Source organism: Stegodyphus dumicola, chromosome 10 (assembly GCF_044657685.1).
Source record: "Stegodyphus dumicola isolate Sdum_Otavi_A_Nest chromosome 10, ASM4465768v1".
Classification (NCBI taxonomy): domain Eukaryota; kingdom Metazoa; phylum Arthropoda; class Arachnida; order Araneae; family Eresidae; genus Stegodyphus; species Stegodyphus dumicola.
The window spans coordinates 137,277,186-137,297,263 of NC_140777.1; the positions used below are offsets into that span (position 1 = coordinate 137,277,186).

General features: G+C 31.1%; 1 protein-coding gene across 1 annotated transcript in view; it reads left to right on the top strand.

The window, feature by feature from the left end:
• The first annotated feature begins 10,408 nt into the window (after positions 1-10,408).
• LOC118190919 (BMP and activin membrane-bound inhibitor homolog) overlaps positions 10,409-20,078 on the top strand; it is a 57,713-nt gene continuing 48,043 nt past the window's right edge. The window contains exon 1 of the mRNA XM_035361716.2: positions 10,409-10,629. Coding sequence (XP_035217607.1) covers positions 10,557-10,629 — 73 coding nt within the window. The 5' untranslated portion in view covers positions 10,409-10,556. The remainder of the gene's footprint in view (positions 10,630-20,078) is intronic.

The window sequence follows — 20,078 nt, forward strand, 5'->3', positions numbered from 1 at the left end:
AGAACTGATAAGCGAATAATCGCTTGAGTTCGTGTGACAGGAAACAACACGATAAAAGGGTAAAACAACCCTTTATTATTCCAATTAAAGTTTAACAAAACTTCGTCTTGGAGTTGTATAGTAAAGCCGACACGCGGGATTGAACGTAAGAGACTAAGAAGTTAACTAATCTTAACTAAAAAGAGATATAGCCGAAGCTATCAAAATTCTAACAGAGTTGGCCCTTTAACGCTAATTACTGCAAAGCTATCAAAGGCCTAAAGTACGGCCGAGCGTAATAATAGCTTAAGAGAGAGTAGCCTAAAAAGGCGGACGCGTGCTAGCCAGAATCACTGGTTCTCTCTAACTAAGACAGTAGAACTTCGCGGTAAAATAGTCTAAAAACTTTTTAACGTTAAATGTAACGCTTCAAACTCTTTGCATTAACTAGATTTTACTTTAAACGTTTCTTCTTAGGGCCAATTTTACAGCAATTCTAAACCTAGAGTAAAACTAGAATTTGACAAAATTTCAGTCGCATTTTGATGCAATGATCTTCTTCTTCTTTCGTTTAATTCTAACAAACATTCAGTTTATCTGGAAGGAAAAAATATTAGTACTATATTTTACAAAAAATTTCATATTCCTTACAAATAAACTGTAAAAAAAATTCGAGTTTGGCAAGGAAAGAATTTAAACAGTTTAAAATTTTGAAAAGCAGTTCGGAATGATAAATGCTGATTTATTCAATCTCAGTCAACGACTGAGAAGAACGAACCTGCTTATATGTAACTACAAAGCAATTTCTTGTTAGAATTACAGTTCTTATCAACAGCATAAACAATTTCCTTTATTAGTAATTCTTCTTGTTATAACCTGTTTCTTTAACGTATGCATTTTAAGACCGTTGCCAATCTCTCTCATTTGTGATCGTAATGAGTGTCGTCAATATGAAGTGGAAAGCCAAACCTAAACATTTTTTGTTTGAAGAATCTATAATCATTCTGTCATCATAAATTTTGCAAAGCGTAGTCATTTGAATGAACCGTTTCTATATTTGTCATCTGTTATTTACATATAAACATGTTCAGATTTAGTGCATGTTGATATAATTTGAACAAAGCAATCCCAAAGCCTATCTGTTTACACTCCATTCCATTTCTGACCAAGAGCACGTTAGCATATTAAATCTTATCTCTTACACTTCCTTCTTCTGCCATCGGCTTTTCGAGAAGACTTTCTAATCGGTAGATTTTATTTGACCCTTTTTCAAAAGTTACCTGGCTTTAAAAATATTTTGTATATGGCAGTTGTTAAACTACTTTCAGCAAATATAATAAGGGCATGGTATTATAAAGTGTATTGCAAAGTTTTACTCGATGCATAGTGACAGCATGAAGTGTACTTGAACTGAGTACATTTTAAACGTGGGGGGGGGGCGGATTAAGAATTTGTGACGTATCTTTCTTTTTCAACCCGAAAGGGCTATTATTCTCGAAACGTGGTTTTGCTTGGAATCGCTATTATAAATGCGACGTTTCAATCTTCATTCGAGTATTGTCCTTCTGCAAAATGTAAAATCTTTCAAATTTAATCTGTCTGTTGTGAATTAACAAATTAAACTATTTGGAAGCAATAGATGTAATTCTTAAGAGTAATCTTTTCTTATTTTTTAATCGGATTGATTTAAATAGTAAAAATGTACTCAGATCATGATCTATCTAATTAAAAATATTCAGTATTTTCGTAGAATAATGTTATATATTTTTTATTACCTGTTTCATATCTCGTAAAATTTAAATGAATTTTTGATTAACAAATTTAACGATTCCAAAGCGAGCAGTGGCAACACTGTACGAAATAAAACACTTTTATCTGCAACGAGCGGGACATATGCTATTTTTAAATATTTTGCGATTTTGTTTTTGAATTGAATTTAATGTGGTGTAAGTACTAAAAACGTGATATTTAATACACAAAGTTAACACACAAAAAGTTAATAATAAAAAAAACGAAAGGTTATTCATTTTACTATGAAAACTGATCTATAATGAACTGAAGAAAGACTGAGAAAAATATAAAAATGTATGCCAACTCTTAACACTGCATCAGGAATTCTAAATATACGTTTCATCAATTCTGCTGCAGAGCACGAAGGAGCCTGGATAAAAGAAACGTATTAAATTGTCAAACCTGGGACTTAGTGAAAGTTTTTAAAGTCACACTTTGAAGACAAAACGAATTGAAATAATTTTTCTCATCAAATCACTTTTCAGGATCAAGCAAGACTCATTAAACTGATGAATGAAACCATGATTTAAAAAGAAAAAGTGGAGATAAATTAATTTAGCATAAAATTACTCATTTTTAATCCTAAAAATTCTATACTTGCCGAAGCTCCCTGATAATGAATGCCCCCCAACTGTGGAATATCACGCACACACACACAAAAATGAGCCTAGTGTTTAAAGGAAATATATTGGCCTTAAGCTCAGATTACAGCAGATAATGACTAAAATTTGATTTTGAAATAATCATTGTTTGATTAAAATATACATCATATTAACTCAATCAAATTACTTCCTTCAAAATAATGCGTTAAACTGACATTGACAAATAAAGACGTTAATCTCAAACTCTAAAAAATATAGATATTATATATATATATATATATATATATATATTATTAGAAAATGAAGTGAATTTTTGTATTAGAAATTTTTTTGCATTTTGATAAATTTTAAAACTGGAAAAAAATGAATTATAATTGAAATTTTTTGCCGTCTTGTAATCAGCTCTCGTGAGTCGAATAATAACGTTAACAAGCAACGAGTTTTCTATTCCGATTTAATGCTTAATTATATTAATAAATATGAAGGGAGCAAGTTAACAATTTACTTATGTTTCATAACTCAACTGCATAAAAAGAAGTCTGGAAGAAACTAAGCTATTGTTAACTTTATTAAGCTCACGATCTGCTACCGAGCAGCAACGCGAGATTCGTAGTAAGGTAAGCTCTAAGTAATTCATTATGGGTTTAACCAGAGAAAGTTATTCAACAAGGCGGGCAGAAAACTCTTGTCAGCCAACTCAATGTTATTTCATAATTGACCCTCCCATGCATCCCCTTCACAGGGGGTGGGTGAAATCCCTAAGCAAACAAACAAAGCGTAAAGTAAACATTGAAGGAAACTCTATTCTCCAATCCCCAGCGGTTTCGTCTGAGCTAATACCCATAACGGTGATATATTGCTTTTTTGGCGATGAAATTATGGCGTGTTAGCTCAATTTTTTTTTAGTTAAGAATATTTAAAGCAACACGTTTATGGTTAAGAATATTTAAAGCTTTAATTTTGTATGCATTATTAATAAGTATTATTGCACAGGGGAAAAAATGGTAAGAATAAACTAATTTCTGTTTGGTGTAGAGCGGGAAATAGGTTTTTTGGTAAAAAATATTTTTTTTTTTTTTAGCCCAAAGGGACAATTTGCCCAGAAGGGCTATTCATTTCGTTTTGGCATTTCGCGTCATCCAAAACGATGTTGTTGCCATCAAATATTAGAGTCCTGCACTATATTTAAAGAAATTAAATATTGAAGAATCTGCATGGATGTATGTATGTTTCTCGCATTGTAAGAAACAGCCATGCCTAGAGCCATCAGATTCCGAATAACGTGGTCCTCCACCCAAATATGGGCATCTGGAAGCCCAAATTTGGGATTTTGATTTTGTTTTATTATCTATTACATATTTTGTAAAACTTTAACGAATTTTTTATTCACAAATTCAACGATTTCAAAGCGAGCAATGGCAACACTGGACAGGGAAAAGAAAAGTATCTTCATTGCGGGAGACTGTGTATCGGAAGTTCTAAAGGTATGCACTTTTTTAATTATTTTGCTGTATTGCTGTTGAACTGAAGTTTATGGTTTAAGTGAGAAGAAAATGATATTTAATAAATAAAGGTAACACACACAAAATGTTTAAAAAAAAAAAAAAAAAAAAAAAAAAAAAAAAAAAACGCCCTTTTGAGTGCAATATAAAACCTAAAACCTCTCAGATTTTTTTTCCTTCCCCCCTCTCTTTTCTTTCTTTCTTTCTTTCTTTTTTTTTTTTTCTTTTTTTTTTTTTTTAATTTTATGTTTCGCGAAAATTTTTAAGAAACTTTTTTGCTTATTGTGTGAATGTGTATTTGTTTCTAATTGCCAATTCATTGTTAATAATTATATATATTTATTTACTCGTTATTACTTCACAGTTAAATTATTTTCTCCTGAGAGTGCCCTTTTTCTTTCCTTTCTTTCAGAGAAATTTATACTACATGTGTCGCGATAAATTGCAACTGTATACATGTATATCGAGATGAATCTTAACTACATGTTTGTGGACGGCGATTAAAACGTCTGAGAATTTTGAAATAGAACAATTAAAAATGATGCGATTATATGCTTAGCGATTAGAAATTAGTACATAAAAATTATGCTAGCTTCATATTCATTTTTTTAATAATTTATCAATTTCCTTTAATCTCTATCTATTTCGAAAAGACATTACCCTTCAGTTGCTTCCTCCCCACCTTCAAAAAAATACAAGCTTCTATCCTGAGAATATGACAATTCAATTAAGACTTTTAAAAGATATACCATTCTTATCACGTAATAAAATAGTTTTCATTGATTATAGAAGCAGACATTTTTTAATCAGCGTATGGAACATAATGTAAGACAACGTCGTATATAAAACGGAAGTCCCGTTGCTAAAGGCATTTTTAAGAAGGGGGGTAGTAAATTTTATATAAGATGGCGTCACGCGTAATAAGAAGGCGGATTTATGAAACGGAGAAAAAGAATTATAAAAAATCTTTTGTGGGCCATTATTTTATGACATAAAATGTGTTTAATAGATTTTCAAATATAATTTGCCATTTGATGGGCCCTGGAGTATGGGGGCCCTAGTGACTGAGACTTGAGTAACCTCATAAATCTGACTTTGCATATACATGAGTTTGATATGTTAGACGCAGAAGGATAATAAAATGGTTAAATTATCGTAGTTCTAAGTAAAACAAAGTAAATATGTTTTCGCTAATACGATAAATAAAATATATTAATAAATATATATGTCAATATATTTTTAGCTCCAAATATTAGGTTTATAAATTTCAGAAGAACATTATAAGATGAAAATAATTCCGTTCGCTTTTAAAACTGAAGAGAAATTAAAATTTAAACAGAAAGAAAAAGTTAAACCATACGATTATTATCTGCCCCGGCAGATAATAATCGTATGGTTTAACTTTTTATTTATTAATTTGTTCCAAATGTTTTAACATCTGGAATTAAAAAGAATTATTTATTAATTAGGAAAATTATCCATAAAAATTGTCAAATATTATATTATAAACTGTAGCAATTAAGCATTATAAATTATACCAATCAGATATAATAATAAAACTAAAATACAGATATCAAGTATAATCAGGGTTTCGTTCATTGCTTTGAAATCTTTCACAGCAACTGCATTTTAAAGATAAAAATTTCAAACAGTAGCACCGATAACTGGCTATATTCCAGGCAAAGTAGAAGATAATAATTTTATGCCTCTTAAAATGGCTGGCCGCACTTATGATAAACGCTTTGTTAATTTAACAGTCTTATTGGAATAGAAATACAGTGTGTTTATAGAGTTCCGGACCCATTTTGATGTTTAATAACTCATAAAATAATAAAGATAGATTAAAATTAATAACACAAATGGTTAGATAGACTCAAAAAGTTTCATGACCCTTGTCAATGAATTTCCATGTGTGCCCCCTTCGTCGCACGGAGAATATCAAGTCGATATTCAATTTCACGCCAGGTACCGGCAGGCATGTCGGCATCCACAGAGGTTATTGCGGTTGTAATTCTGGCTTTTAGGTCATCCATGTTCGACACTCTCCTCCTGTAAACGTTGTACTTTACAAATCCCCAAAGGAAAAAGTCCAGCGGCGTTATATCAGGTGATCTGGGTGGCCAAGGAATTGGACCTCCTCGCCCAATCCATCGTCTTGTAAAATGGTTATTCAAATAACTACGAACGATGGTACCCCAATGAGATGGTGCACCGTCTTGTTGCAAAAAGACATGTGGCTGAAGATCTTCTAGTTGTGGAAATACGAAGTTTTCTAACATGTCTAAATATACGACTGATGAGACCGCAATTATCTGTAAAAAAGAAAGACCCAATGACTCGGTCGTGCATTAATTAGTCCACACCACACATTAACCTTTGGGGAATCTCTTTGTGCTTTACGGTATTCATGGGGGTTTTCAGATCCCCATATGCTCACATTATGGCGATTAACAATGCCAGAAATATGAAGGGATGCTTCGTCGGAGAACAGAAATTCAGCATCATCTTCTATCCTCCTTAACATATCTGCTGCAAAGGCCATCCTCCTAGGCCTATCGTCCGGTTCCAAAACTTGAACAATTTGAACTTTGTATGCATGCAGTCTTAATTTTTTCATAATAACCTTGTACACTGTCGAAATTCGCATATCCAATTCTTTTTCGCTGATCTCACAGATCTTCTAGGATTGTGTAAAAATGTCTCTCTGACACGCTCAACATCAAAATCACTTGTGCAGGGACGTCCGGAACGTTTCTTATCTGCGATACTTCCAGTTTCTAGAAAATTCCTTTTCCACTGCAAGATGCTGCTTTTGGATGGAGGATCTTTTTGGTAAATTCTTCTGTAATTTCTCTGTGTTTGCATTATGCATTTCGTTTCTAAGAACCACCATAAAATCTGTGCTTTCTCTTGTGGTCTATGCATTCTCCTTAATATCCGGTCGAATAAAACATCACATACAAAAGTACTAGAACAAACACATCAAAAGTAAACATAACATTGCAATAGTTGCCAAAAACAAAAGAGAGTGCGAACAAAGTGCGAAGAACATGATATTTAATTAATAAAAGTAACATACAAAATGTTAAAAAAACGCCTCTTTGGAAGTAATTTAAAATCTGAAATCTTTCACATTTTTTTTTTTTTTTTTCTTCTTTCATTTTAAATTTATCAAATAAGCTAAAAGTATTTCTTAAACTGATATGAGAAAAGCTATGATTTTTTTAGAAAGTGTTTAGAATTTTTGAAGTATCGAAGATTAAAGCTGGTTCAAGGCTGCAAAAATGTAATCCATGATAATAATAAATAGGAAGATACTATTAACGAAGTGCTTCAAAATCTAAAACTGAACGGGTGTTCACATTGTAAGGATTTATTTATGTTTATCTAACCATGCATTTTATGTTAAGTAGCTTTACTGTCATTCTCTCTTTCAGCTTTTCTACCAGAATGCCAAGTTATTGTTCGCGTGTACTCAATTGAGGTAGTATTTAAAAGAAGATTTAGATTGTTTAGTCAAAGCGTGTTCCGCCTACTGAAGGCCAAGTTCCTAGTTGCAGGTCTTCCATAGCAATTTGTCTTCGGCGTTGTTTTATTCTTGCTAATAGCGCTTGTCACACCGGTATAGGTTTGATTCAACTTGTGCGTTATTCATTTGCTGCGTAGCGTTTGGCTAACTTACCACTTAGTTTTAAATTTGAATTCCTTATCTTTTGAGTTACATCATAAATGCTGGCTGGTTTGTAAGCACTAGATGTGCGGTCTGTTAAATTATTTTGAGTTCTGAATAAAAGAGTCATTTACATTCTTCTTTAGTTCAAATCGTCAAGTGAAGCCGGACGAAGAAAAAAACGGTAAAGGCCAGGGAAATGGATTTTACCCGACTATGACGTTCTTGATACAGCGACTTGAGAGTAACGAACTATCTAGCAATTATCGAATACTATCCAGTAGCGAAGACCAGCAACAAGTGTGGCCATCTTGGCAAGTTGTTGGTACATTATAGCCGGTATTTGGAGTTAGATTACGGCAAAGGTCACTAGGACTAACTGCCTAAAAGAGATAGATGTATTGATGGAGGATTTTTTTTAAAGAAAGTGGCATATTTACATGAGGGAAAAACTACGAAAATATTCATGCCATTTCTATGTTAGCCAGTTCGCTTGGATTTGAGTCCAGTATGAAGTATTTATACTCAGCGGTCTTAATGCTTAAACAGTGAGGGGTTTCTCTATTTAAGAAGAATAACCTGAAAAATGTAAAGATCGTAGCATAACTTTTCTATAGGAAAGTTGAATATAAATTTTATTTTAATTAAGCAGTAAATTGTTATATATAGTTCATTTAAAACATTCCGATTCATTTACATTTCCGGTAACGAAGTTATATTTTTACAGGAACCTTTTTTATTATTTACGCGCGTTTCAATCGTCTGCTTGTGCTGTTCAATCGTCTGCAATCATCTGCGTTAAGTTATGAAAATTCATATTTTAATTGACACAAATAGTTGACAATTCGGTGCATATAAAGATGGTATCGGTATACCAAAATGTTTAATTCCATTTCGTTGTTTACACTTAATAGTCAACACAAAGTTATTTTTCTAATCTAAGTAGGTTAAACCTTTTTAAAAAATTCTCTAATAAGAACTACGATATTTTGTGCACTAAACGAAGGAGGAAAAAAAATTGTTAGTTATTACATATTATTTTTTAAATTTTATTTATTTATTATAATTTTTAATGCTTAACACAGCTTTCATATTTAATTTACAGTCACCGATAATTTCTAAAAATATATATCTAAATTTACACCCTTAAAATTCTAAATTTACATTTTAGAAATTAAAATTAAAAGCTAAAAACTTATTCATTCTCAAAGTTTACAAAAAAAAAAAAAAAAAAAAAAAAAAAAAAAATATTTGAATACCTATTATAAAATGTCTTCCAAAAGAACATAAATTTTACAATTTTTTTACTGTAGTAATAAATCTGTATTTCTATAATTTATTTCGCACGCTTATTCTCATTTATGATTGTATCTTAAGTTAAATACATTTTCTTAAACTATTACCCCGAAAGAGGCGCTAGCCTAAATAGGCTATTATACTTTAGAAACGGGATTTCATGTTGAATTACAATAAAAGGTTGTATCATTTTTCAAATTGTTGCCCCCAAATATTATCGCCCTAATGAAGAATCTGCATGACTGCATGTATGTTTCTCACATTGTGAAAAAACGACAGTACCTAGAGCCATCAAATTTTGAATAAAGTAGTCCTCCATCCGAACCTTGAAGCACGAATTTTGAATTTCGAACTTGTTTTATTATCTACTTCATATTTTGTAAAACTTTAATGAACTTTTGATTAACAAACTCAATGATTTCAAAGCGAACATTAGCAACACTGTACGGAATGAAACATTTTTATCTCCAGCACAAGAGACTGTCTATCGGAAATCCTTAACATATGCTATTTTTAATAGAATTGTGGCCTAAGTGCGGTGACCATGATATTTAATAAATAAAATTAATACACAAAAGGTTAATAATAAAGAGTCAAAAAGACTTTTTTCTTTTGAAGCCATGTTACTAAGAAAGCTAAACATTGATGTGATAAACTGAGAAAAGACTGAAAAACATATTTAACACTGCATCGGGAACTCTAAACATATGATGCTTTTAATATTTTTGTAATTTTGCTGTTGAACTGTGTATGACGTAAGGGCGAAGAAAAATCCCTTTTATCGACCGTTAAAATCGGAAACCTTTCAGATTTTTTTTTTTTTTTTTTTTTTTTTTTTTAAGATTTATACTTTAATTTAAAAATATACAGTTTTCATTGTACAAAATAATTTTGATTCTATACACTGTTGTATAGTTTAGATCTCCCTAAAATAAAATTTACATCTGTATCTACAGATCACAAATCTATAATTTTATTGGTGCTAAAGTTAATTTTTTAATATATTTTTCAATTTTTTAAACGGAAAATTATGATACAGATTTCTAAAATAAATGGAAAAGTAGCGCGCTTTAATGAAATGCTTTTTGCTTTTTCTTTATGCTTTTTTATTACATTAAATATAATTATTGATAATGACGTACTTCACGTTTCAAAAATTTTCATTGATAAAGGCGCAAATATTTTTTGATAAATTTAATTCCATTCGTTTCTTAAATTCTATGTATAAATTTTTAATATGGAACTTAATTTTAATATGTAAGTTTTTAATGTGTAACTTTTTGATATGTAACATGAAGTACGTCATTAGCAATAATTATGTGGTAATAAAAAATATAAAATCAAAATTCAGATACATTTCCTCTGCAAAAAGTTATGCAATATTATTATGTAATTCTCTGAAATATTTACTGTTCTGGTGTTAAAATGCGCACTTATTTTAATACTTACTGGTCTCCCATTACTGTAGAGAGAAACTGCTTTTAAAACGGGCGCCAAAATTGTCGCCAAGTTCTTTTATGGCAACCTTGAACGCTGTGTCGGTCGGCGAAGCGCGATTGCTTACCATCTCGGTTGCAGTCGGAAGTTGGGCGCCAGTCGCGGCAGAGTTGTGAATGAGTACTTTCGTTATACGTGGTCCGGATGGCGGCCATGATTCACGCGCAATCGTCCCGCGTCGAATGTTAGCAAAGATCTCTTTGGCGAAGGACCGGAAAGATGGACATGAAGTCAGGGGGCCCGTGGTCTCTCATCCTAGCCGTTTTGATGTTTGTGCTGTCCACTGTTAGAGGTGAGAATTTTGCATCTGCATATCTCTTCATTTAGCTACAAAAAAGATAAAAAAAAAGGGGGTTGTCATGGTACTTAGTTTTTTTACGTTCTCATTGGGGTTCTCATAGAGGTTAAACATTTTAAATTCTTTTTCGAAAAATTTATATTTTAAAACTAAGTTTTTCTATAAAATACTAAAATTCTAGTTTTATATTACTGTCATTAAGATTTCAAATGGTCATTAATCGTTCAATATTAACTTTGGCATTGTTAACTGAAATGCGTGTTATAATTAAAACTTTAAAGAGATATTAGATATGTTCCGTATGATTATAGTAAATTTTATAGTGCGCATTAATAGAATCGTTAGATGCAAGAAAATGTTATTACAAAAATTTTATCTGCCTTGAGATTCTTAGAATATTTTCTTTGTTTGAAGGAGATCGTTTTCGTCATACACCAATCATACAGATATTTAATTTGCTTCATATTTTGCTTTGAAAGAATATATGGAATAACTAAGTAAGTTAGAATTAAGGCATGCCAAACAGTTTTAAAAATGTGTTATGAATAAAATGTATAAATATATTTGATGATAATTCATATTGCAATTTTTATAAACATTCTTAAAACTTAAAAAAATGCCTTATGAATTTTTAGTACATAATTGTTCGGCATTTTTAAGGGTATTTAACGGGCTATAAATATTTAATTTTGTCAAATTAATTTGACTTCGAAAATTCTTCTACTTTACTCTAATGTTTTTTTATATCAGTTCATTAATTCTTTGCGAGGAAAAAAAAAAAAAAATCAGAAATATTAAACATTTTGGTACTGTTCTTAAAGCAATTAATTTTATTTTTCATTGTTATATTACATTCTCCAAAATATTTAATATGCATAATGTTTACTTTCTGTTACTATATTTTTTACAAAAATTAGATTTATGATAAATTTATAGGAGTAAAAATGCGATTTGCGATACGTATTTTTTTCTTAATATCTGATCGTTAAATAGTTTTTGTTCATTCCGAGATCTACGTTATTTAAATTAAAAATTTTAACTTAATTTAAATTCTTAGATTTAATTAAAGTTGTTTTACTGTTTAAATAAAATTGCTGTAGTTTCATGCATTAATTTTATTTGAAGTTTATGTTGTTAGCATTACAAGTTCCATCAGTCTAATATTATTTATACATAATGTTGTATGTGCACAAACTTTTATGCATCATTGCAGACTGCGTGGCTTCATAGCAGAATTTCAACTTAATTTAAATTGACTTCGATATGTTAAATGTTTTAAACAAGAAGAAGGAAAAAAATCCATATTTATGAAGCAAATGATCAAGGTTAGGTCACTTGTTAACTGTAACACTAAAGGCCTGTGAGAATTTTGTTTATATAAATATTATCGGCAATGTATGAAACACCGGCATTCTATAGAATATGTAAGCATTTTATAGAATGCCTGGCGTGTTCAGGCAAAGTATTAAATATGAATTATTATATATAGTCTTTGGTTAGGCGTTGTATATAATACATAGTCATTTTATAGAATGACACTGTTATTTAAACAAATTATGTAAATAATCACAGTAAGGCTATTATTTAAAAGCCATGCATTCCTTAAAAATGCAAATGATATCTTGAAAAAATTAGAAAAGAGTGCTATTAAAAAACTTTTATTCAAAATATATGTGAAGAATAATGAAAATTGCACGAAACGAAATTTATGCCTTTCCTATTAAAGAAAACAATGCGTAAATTATGTAATGAATGTACCAAATGTATGGATTATGTATGAATTTGTAAAATGTGTGTATAGTTCGAAACTAATCGGAGATGTATTTCGTTCTTTGCCAGTTTACCATTTGCAATTTTATAGAATGCCATTCTAGGTAGTGTATGAAATATTATCGTTTCATGCATTGCGAGCCAGTTTTCTGCATTCTATAGAATGCCAGCTTTCATACATTGCCGGTAACATACAAATTGCTTATCTTCTTATAAGTAATACGAGAAGAATTTCAAGTCTTCAGATCATTGTTAAAAACTGCAGAATTTTTTTTTTTACATGGATCATATTTGATTCCTCTAAGAATAATTTTAAGTGAAGAGTTCTGAGTTAAAAAAAATTTGTTATTTCCATAAATGAGGAATTTTTAATGTTCTTTTATATAAATAAATTAAACGTTATTAGATATTAAATACGTGAAGTAACTTGCTTCATATAATTTTAATGCAGTGACTGGTTGAAATTTGTTTTTCCCTAGTTTGCAAACGATTTTATGATTATATGATGTTGATATATGTTGCTACTATTTCAAGTGTTTTGTTTATTACTGCACAACGGTAGCATGTTAGCATCAACCATTTTCTGATCTTTCTACTGCTATTCACAAAATATCTGAGACAGCATTTTATTTACGGTAAATAAAACTAGTTTCTTTGTAGCACTTGTATGAACTAAAATATTTGCTTTTTTACAAAGATAAGTGTACTAGCCACTCTGCTAGCCATATTTTTCTTCAATGTTCCTTGACAAGTCCATGTTTCTTGATACTTTTTAGACATTCTTATTATTGTTGCATAATTTTTTTACCTCTTGTTATGAAATTTAAGGTGTTCATCATACTCAATATTTATCATTTTCCTTATCTAAGCAAGTCTACTCATGTTCAGGTTATATTTTATTCATTAATTTCTTCTCTTATCTCTCTACCTAATTTCAACCTACGTGTTTTAGTTTTATTTATTTTTATCTTGTCAGTTTTACTTATTGAAGTGATGTATTGGTTTAGAGATAAATATCATCTAAACAATTTTTGTTGTGTACACCACATGACTTCCAGGTACGGAATATTAAATTATACGCATTTTTTCCTGCCTTTCATTTAAATTTATTTCCTCGAATTTCATATATTTCTCATTCAATTAATTGAGTTCTCACTTCGCGAAAAGGCAAAAATACATAAAAACTCAAAATATCTATATTAAAAATTGAAAGATATAGAAAAACATAAAACACCAAATACAGTTAAAACAATTTTAAAAAATTTTTTTACAATTAAAATTACAGTTTCTAATCAAAAACAAGTAATTCGGCCAGCAGAGAAGAAGGCAGATTTTTAGGTTCACAAAACTGGAAAGTTTACGTTTGGGTTCACACGGCAAAAAGGATACTGATGGAGTAGAAACTAATTTCCTCGAATTTCATATATTTCTCATTCAATTAATTGAGTTCTCACTTCGCGAAAAGGCAAAAATACATAAAAACTCAAAATATCTATATTAAAAATTGAAAGATATAGAAAAACATAAAACACCAAATACAGTTAAAACAATTTAAAAAAAATTTTTTACAATTAAAATTACAGTTTCTAATCAAAAACAAGTAATTCGGCCAGCAGAGAAGAAGGCAGATTTTTAGGTTCACAAAACTGGAAAGTTTACGTTTGGGTTCACACGGCAAAAAGGATACTGATGGAGTAGAAACTAATTTGAATTTGTTGTGTTCGCTATGCCGAGTCAATATATAGGATAATTTAATAACTTAAATGAAAATTCCGGAATGGATTAACCATAATTTAATTCGCAAAAATAAAAGAAGACGTTACTTTGTTGTTGAGAAGCTTAGTTTCTCAAGATTGGCTACAAATCCACTATTCTGCTAAGTTTTAAATGTAAACAAATATGGCTGTTGTGGTAAAAAATCAGGCTTAGCCGCACTTAAACAACATATAAATTGTTGGTAATTCTACAACTATAACATGCAGCAGAGCTAAAGGTATAAAAACCTAACCGGAAGATAAGAACAACATAATTCAACCATTTTTAAACCACAAAGTGCACAATTTACAAACTTATAAGAGTAAAGAAACTGAGATCACTGAGCCGGGTATAAGAGTGGATATATATATATAAATATATTTATATACGTTTGGTGCTGCCGATGGCAACCAAAATACGAGGTGCACATCTACGTGTTATAGCAGTCCTATATACAAAATTTCAACGTTCTGAGGCTACTCGTTTTTGAGTTATGCGAGATACTTACGTACGTACAGACACCACGAAAAATTTTCTTCAGAATTCATTTTAAAGCAGTTTTATAATTTTTTTGGGGAAAAGAGTCCATTATTCTGTTCTTACTTACAGATGTCATGCAAAAACATCGTTAAATTGCATTCGATAGCGGTCAAAATGTATATTTTCGTTGAAATATTATACCCGAAATTTTTCGCGATTAAAATACTGCCTTTTTACTTCGTACAAGGAAGTAAAAAAATGGCTGATTATTTGCTTACGTGAAGTTTAAAGAATTTTCAGTTCTGAAATACGATTTTATGTAAAAATTATTATTATTATTATTTTTTTTTTTCTAATCGAAGAATCTGTTTTTCACTGGCTGCTTAGTCATCGCTCTATTCTAAACTTCCCCTTGTCGAAATTCCAAAGCAGCAATTTCCCAATACATATGTTTATTATTATACATCGAAACTGGCCAATCCGTTGATGAATGAATGCTTTCGAGTCGACCACGAACTATCTGTTACAATATCCGATTATTATTTTATTCTTTTCTCGCTCACGAGTATAGATTGTTCATTATTAATATATATCTAAACATTTTCGCCGAATCGTAGATTAGATAATCTGCTTTTTGATACGCCAGATAATTTTAATTACGTGTCTTGATTTCTGTTTGAACAACTAAATTTAATGAAGTATTTTTTAACTTCGTTTTGCTTCTAGTATGTATTCTGGTGGAAATACTTGGCAAAGTAACAGTAATGTGACTGGATAATTAATAAATCAGCATTATCAATTATCCAGTCAAATTGTTGTTACTTTAAAGTTCTGATGAGAAAGGTTTCACATAGTTCTACTATTAATTATCCAGTCAAATGCATTTAACTCATTCTAAATTACGATTTGATCCTGAATCCATGGCACTTGCTTCTGCACCTCAGCCTGCTGCTTCTCTTCTTTCTGCAAAGTTAACCAAAGTGTAAAATGTCAATCGTGACACAGATTAGAGTTCCAAGTGAATTGCGGCCTCAAAATGTTTAACTGCGATAAAAGGAATATGATTTAAAAATCTGCTTCTACTGGTTCTTTCTTACTGCATCTATCAAGTTTCTTCTACTATGGATGCTTAAACATCTATTTGCGTCATTCCCAAATCATCATCACATATATTCATATATATCAGTATATATATATATGCACACACACACATGCGTCCATTGGAATCTTCAGGGAACAAGTTGGTATTCTTTCTGAAAACTCAGAGAAAACAATCGCATTTACAAATCTGTACCTAAAGAAACAACGACATCGCCATCGAGACTCCGGTTTCTTTTGGCCGGAGGGAGGATGGAGGGAGGAAAGTGCCCCCAATTGCAATAGCAAACAAACGGAAGAGCTTTCTGACAGCTACCCACAAAAGAAAAACATCTATCCTCTGTCATCCCTGCCCACCTTTCATTCACTGACCTGCTCCTCCTCCCCTCTTTTTACCTGGTCGTCACTCGACAGGTAGCCAGAACCCCCTCTAGGGCTTCACCTACGTAATGGGGGATGCCTTTCTGGACCAAAGTTTTCAGACGCCACAAGTAGCTTTTGTTAAAGTACCGTGAAATTAGTTCAAATTTTAAACCACTCCTTAAGATTCGTATGCCTAATAAGATTCAAATGCTGAATTTCTAAACATTGTTCATTACATTTCAATGGATCTAGCGATCGATACATGTATGTATGAACCGGAATTGTGACCTTTGTAGTTAAATTACGAAGCTCTTGTAGGATGAGGATCTACACGTAGGATGCTTTTATAGGATAACGGATTTAAATGAAAATAAAGTTTTTAAGACAAATATCGTAAAACAATGACGGTCAGATCTAAGACGACAGTCTCTAATATGACTAGTATTTCTGAGAACATAATTAAATAATGGTATTAAACACCGCAGATTGTCACCTTCTTCAAGGTAATCATCTCCACAAAAGACCAAAATTATCTGGAACCGTCATTTTTATAAATATTTCTGGGAAGCATAATTTCCTTTAAATACTTTTGGACAAAGAAAGAAAAGCAGAAATGGATGTCAAGTAGAGCTGACATAAGCACAGTTTCTGAAGGAATTATTCTTCATTTTAAAGAGTATTTCACTTTGCTAACTCTAAAAGAATTTTGATGAGAAAGGAAATTTCTAGTGTCAGCATGTTTGGATTTTGTAGTTTGCAAAACATCTTATCCATGTTGAGTAAATTCTGGTTGATCTGAAGTTTCAAGCAGTTTGCTGTTAAGTAGAGCATTTATCTCCAGAATCAATACATAATTTTATTCAGAATTTCATTGTGTTATGTGTTCTTGAATGGCATGTTGTTTGCCCTAAGATCTCTGTAAACATTTTCAAATGTGTTATAAGTAAATAGATTGAAAATTGAGTAACTTTTTGTAGTACATATATTAGCTCTATAGTATTTATTTCAAGAAGATATTCAAATGTTGTTATAAAAGTCGCGTAAAAATGTGAAAAAAAAAATTCAAAACTCCAAAACTTATCGACGAAGCAAATATATATCTTTTTATCTGAGGTTGAACCCTCCAGTGCGTGTATGGAACCTGTCCAACTTCTAAAGTTATAGTTATTTTAAACTTGTACAAGAACAGCTTCTCAGTGTTCCAAAAGATACTCTCCCAGCATCGAGAGAAATGGCGAGCTAAAAGAATTATGATGTTTGGATGTGTACAGTCAATTGATTGATAAAAAAGCAGGAAAATTTTTAAGATATAAGGAAGGTTAATTTGACCATGCATTTTATTAGAGTAATTTGTGTAAAAGCGACTAAATTTTCTTATTTCTTCCGACGAGTTACTGACTATTTGAACTAATTAACAGTTTTCTTTCATTTCAATCGCTGATAATACTGAGATGTTTACAAGCATTTTAATTCAGTTAGTTGTTTATATCCTTGTAATAGATATTAATTTTTGAATTGTCATTTTTAATACTGTGAATTGTTTAACATTAAATTCAGTTACTATTAGAATTATATTTCTGATCCTTTTCGTATTCCCTTATCATGTGATTGAAAAAAAGTATGGTTATTTCGAGGAGGAAAAGTTGTTTAAAGCTCCCCTCCCTCCCAAAAAAGTAGCGGGATGCTCTAATTTGGGAACACATCTAACACATACATACGTTCTTCCACTAGCAAATCCACTTGTACTGCTTGTTCATAAATCTAATCTTTGAAATGTTATGAAGTAATCGTGAAGTAACTACTTTTATTTTTTAAATATTTTTCCTTTGCCGTACTTAGGCCCTTGGTAGCTTCGGCTATATCTCTTTTAGTTTAGATTAGTTTTAGTTTACTTCTTAGCCTTTTAAGTTCAAGCCCAAGTGTCCGCTTTTATTGTACACTCCAAGACAGAGTTCTGTTAAATCCTATTTGAATAATAAAGGGTTACCCTACCATCTTGTTTTTTCTTGTCACGCGAACTCAAGCGATTATTCGCTTATCAGTTCTTAAGATTCTTCACGTTCAACAGCAACTTAGCCTTTATAAAGTGGAGAACTCCACAAAATCATTTCACGTAGTAATTGAAGTAAACAAAATTTTATATAAAATTTGATAATTTAATTAATCTCAAGCCTTTTCTTACACTTATTCTCACTTGAGAACATTAGCAATTTCCGACGTAGCTTAGCTAGCAAAGCATCCTGTCATGGGTGAGGAGGCATGTATAGGATAATGGATTATAAAAACATCTTTTTAAGTACAGTCCCTTGTTATTCATCACAGAACACATTTCTATTTAAGCATGTAATTTCTAGTAGACTTGTAAAATTAACAACGTGCGGTTTTCTGTAGCTGTCATACATGAACAAAATTAAGTTATATTTAAATTTGCATCATGTGATTTTCTCTCTGTAGAAATATGAAAGAACAAAAGTAATTCTAAGAGTTTTGTGTTATACTTGTTAATATTTCTTTTTACTAAAAATTAGTAGTTGCATGACAATGATGAATTAACGTGATATGCAACTTCTTGTAATCCACCCATCGGGCTTTTAAAACATTCAGTGACCTAGCTTTGAAATAAAATAGAAGAAAGGATTTTTCAGTATTCCACGGTGTTGAATTACCTTTTTTAGAAGATTTGTCATCCGTAACTAAAGAGGAAAAGTATATAAACGAGCCATACTCCTTTTGACCGGGGACAACAGAACGATTTGCCACAACCTGAATCGAGAGTAGGAACGCCTTTTTATCCCTCCTTGAAGAGAGTTGTTGATTTTGTATCAACTGTGTTCATTGTTGACTCTCCCTTTTCTTTCTCATGCTCACCAATGGCCATTTACAGCTCCCTTTATACTGGATTTTTCGACTTAGCTCTGGATTTTCTACAATCCTCTTCAGACTGTCTGTCCAAATGTAGACATTTGCACTTCGCAGCTTGTCGAACGCCATTCACGTGAATAGAAAACCTAACAGAAGTCTTGTGTCCCATCTCCGCTTGGGGTGCACTGCCAGAGATACTGATCTGTAGGAAGTTCAGGAAGATCGCGGCTGATATTCTTTGCTCAAAGAACGCAGCTTATCGAAGATCTGTATTTTTACTGCGGAATATTTTCAGTTCTGGAATGATAACTCTTGCAAAGAGAAGGGAGAATTCTGGTCCGTTCTTGGCTTCGACCTTGAAACATCATTTTAATGAGTTCCCCGGAATGCGATATGGGCAGTTTTCTATTCGCATCATACAACGAGGGAGAGGAATGGTAATTAGAGATCATTTTTGATTATTTCATCGGTGGTTCATTATCTTTTCTTAAAATGTTATTAAAAGTAATTTATTGTTTAACCTTGAGTTTTGTTGAAATTGCTAGTGTCATTAGTTCGTAGCTCTTTACAAACTAATTTAAGTTTTTAACGAGTTCATTAAGTAGATTTTGTGTTCTCTTATTATTTATAAATAAATCTTTCTCGTGAATGATTGAAGATATCTTGCTTATCCCATTATATGCAGAAAATAATGTGACTGTAATACAAAAATGTTAATTAATCTTTTCTTTCGTAATAAAATTATTTTATTTGGGATTAGTGATCCTTCGAATAAATCGTCTAAATTTAAAGGAACAAACTTTATTTCGGGCAAAATAAATCGTAAAATTTACATATTTAAGCGGATAGCAAAAAAGACATTAGATTAATAATAAGTGCAATTCTCCCAGCGCCTTGAGTATATAAGAAAGCTATTAAACAGTTTTATCCATTTTAAGTTGAAATGTGGTAGTTCGAACTTGTTGGAATTTTTAATATGATTGAAAATTTATTGGTAAATGGTTACTGAATTTTCGTTTCAGGAGTTATCAATTAATCATAAATTAAATATTGATGGACTTATTGATAAAAAGTTTAAATTATGATTTATTTTTCGATGTGAATCTTACCTTAAA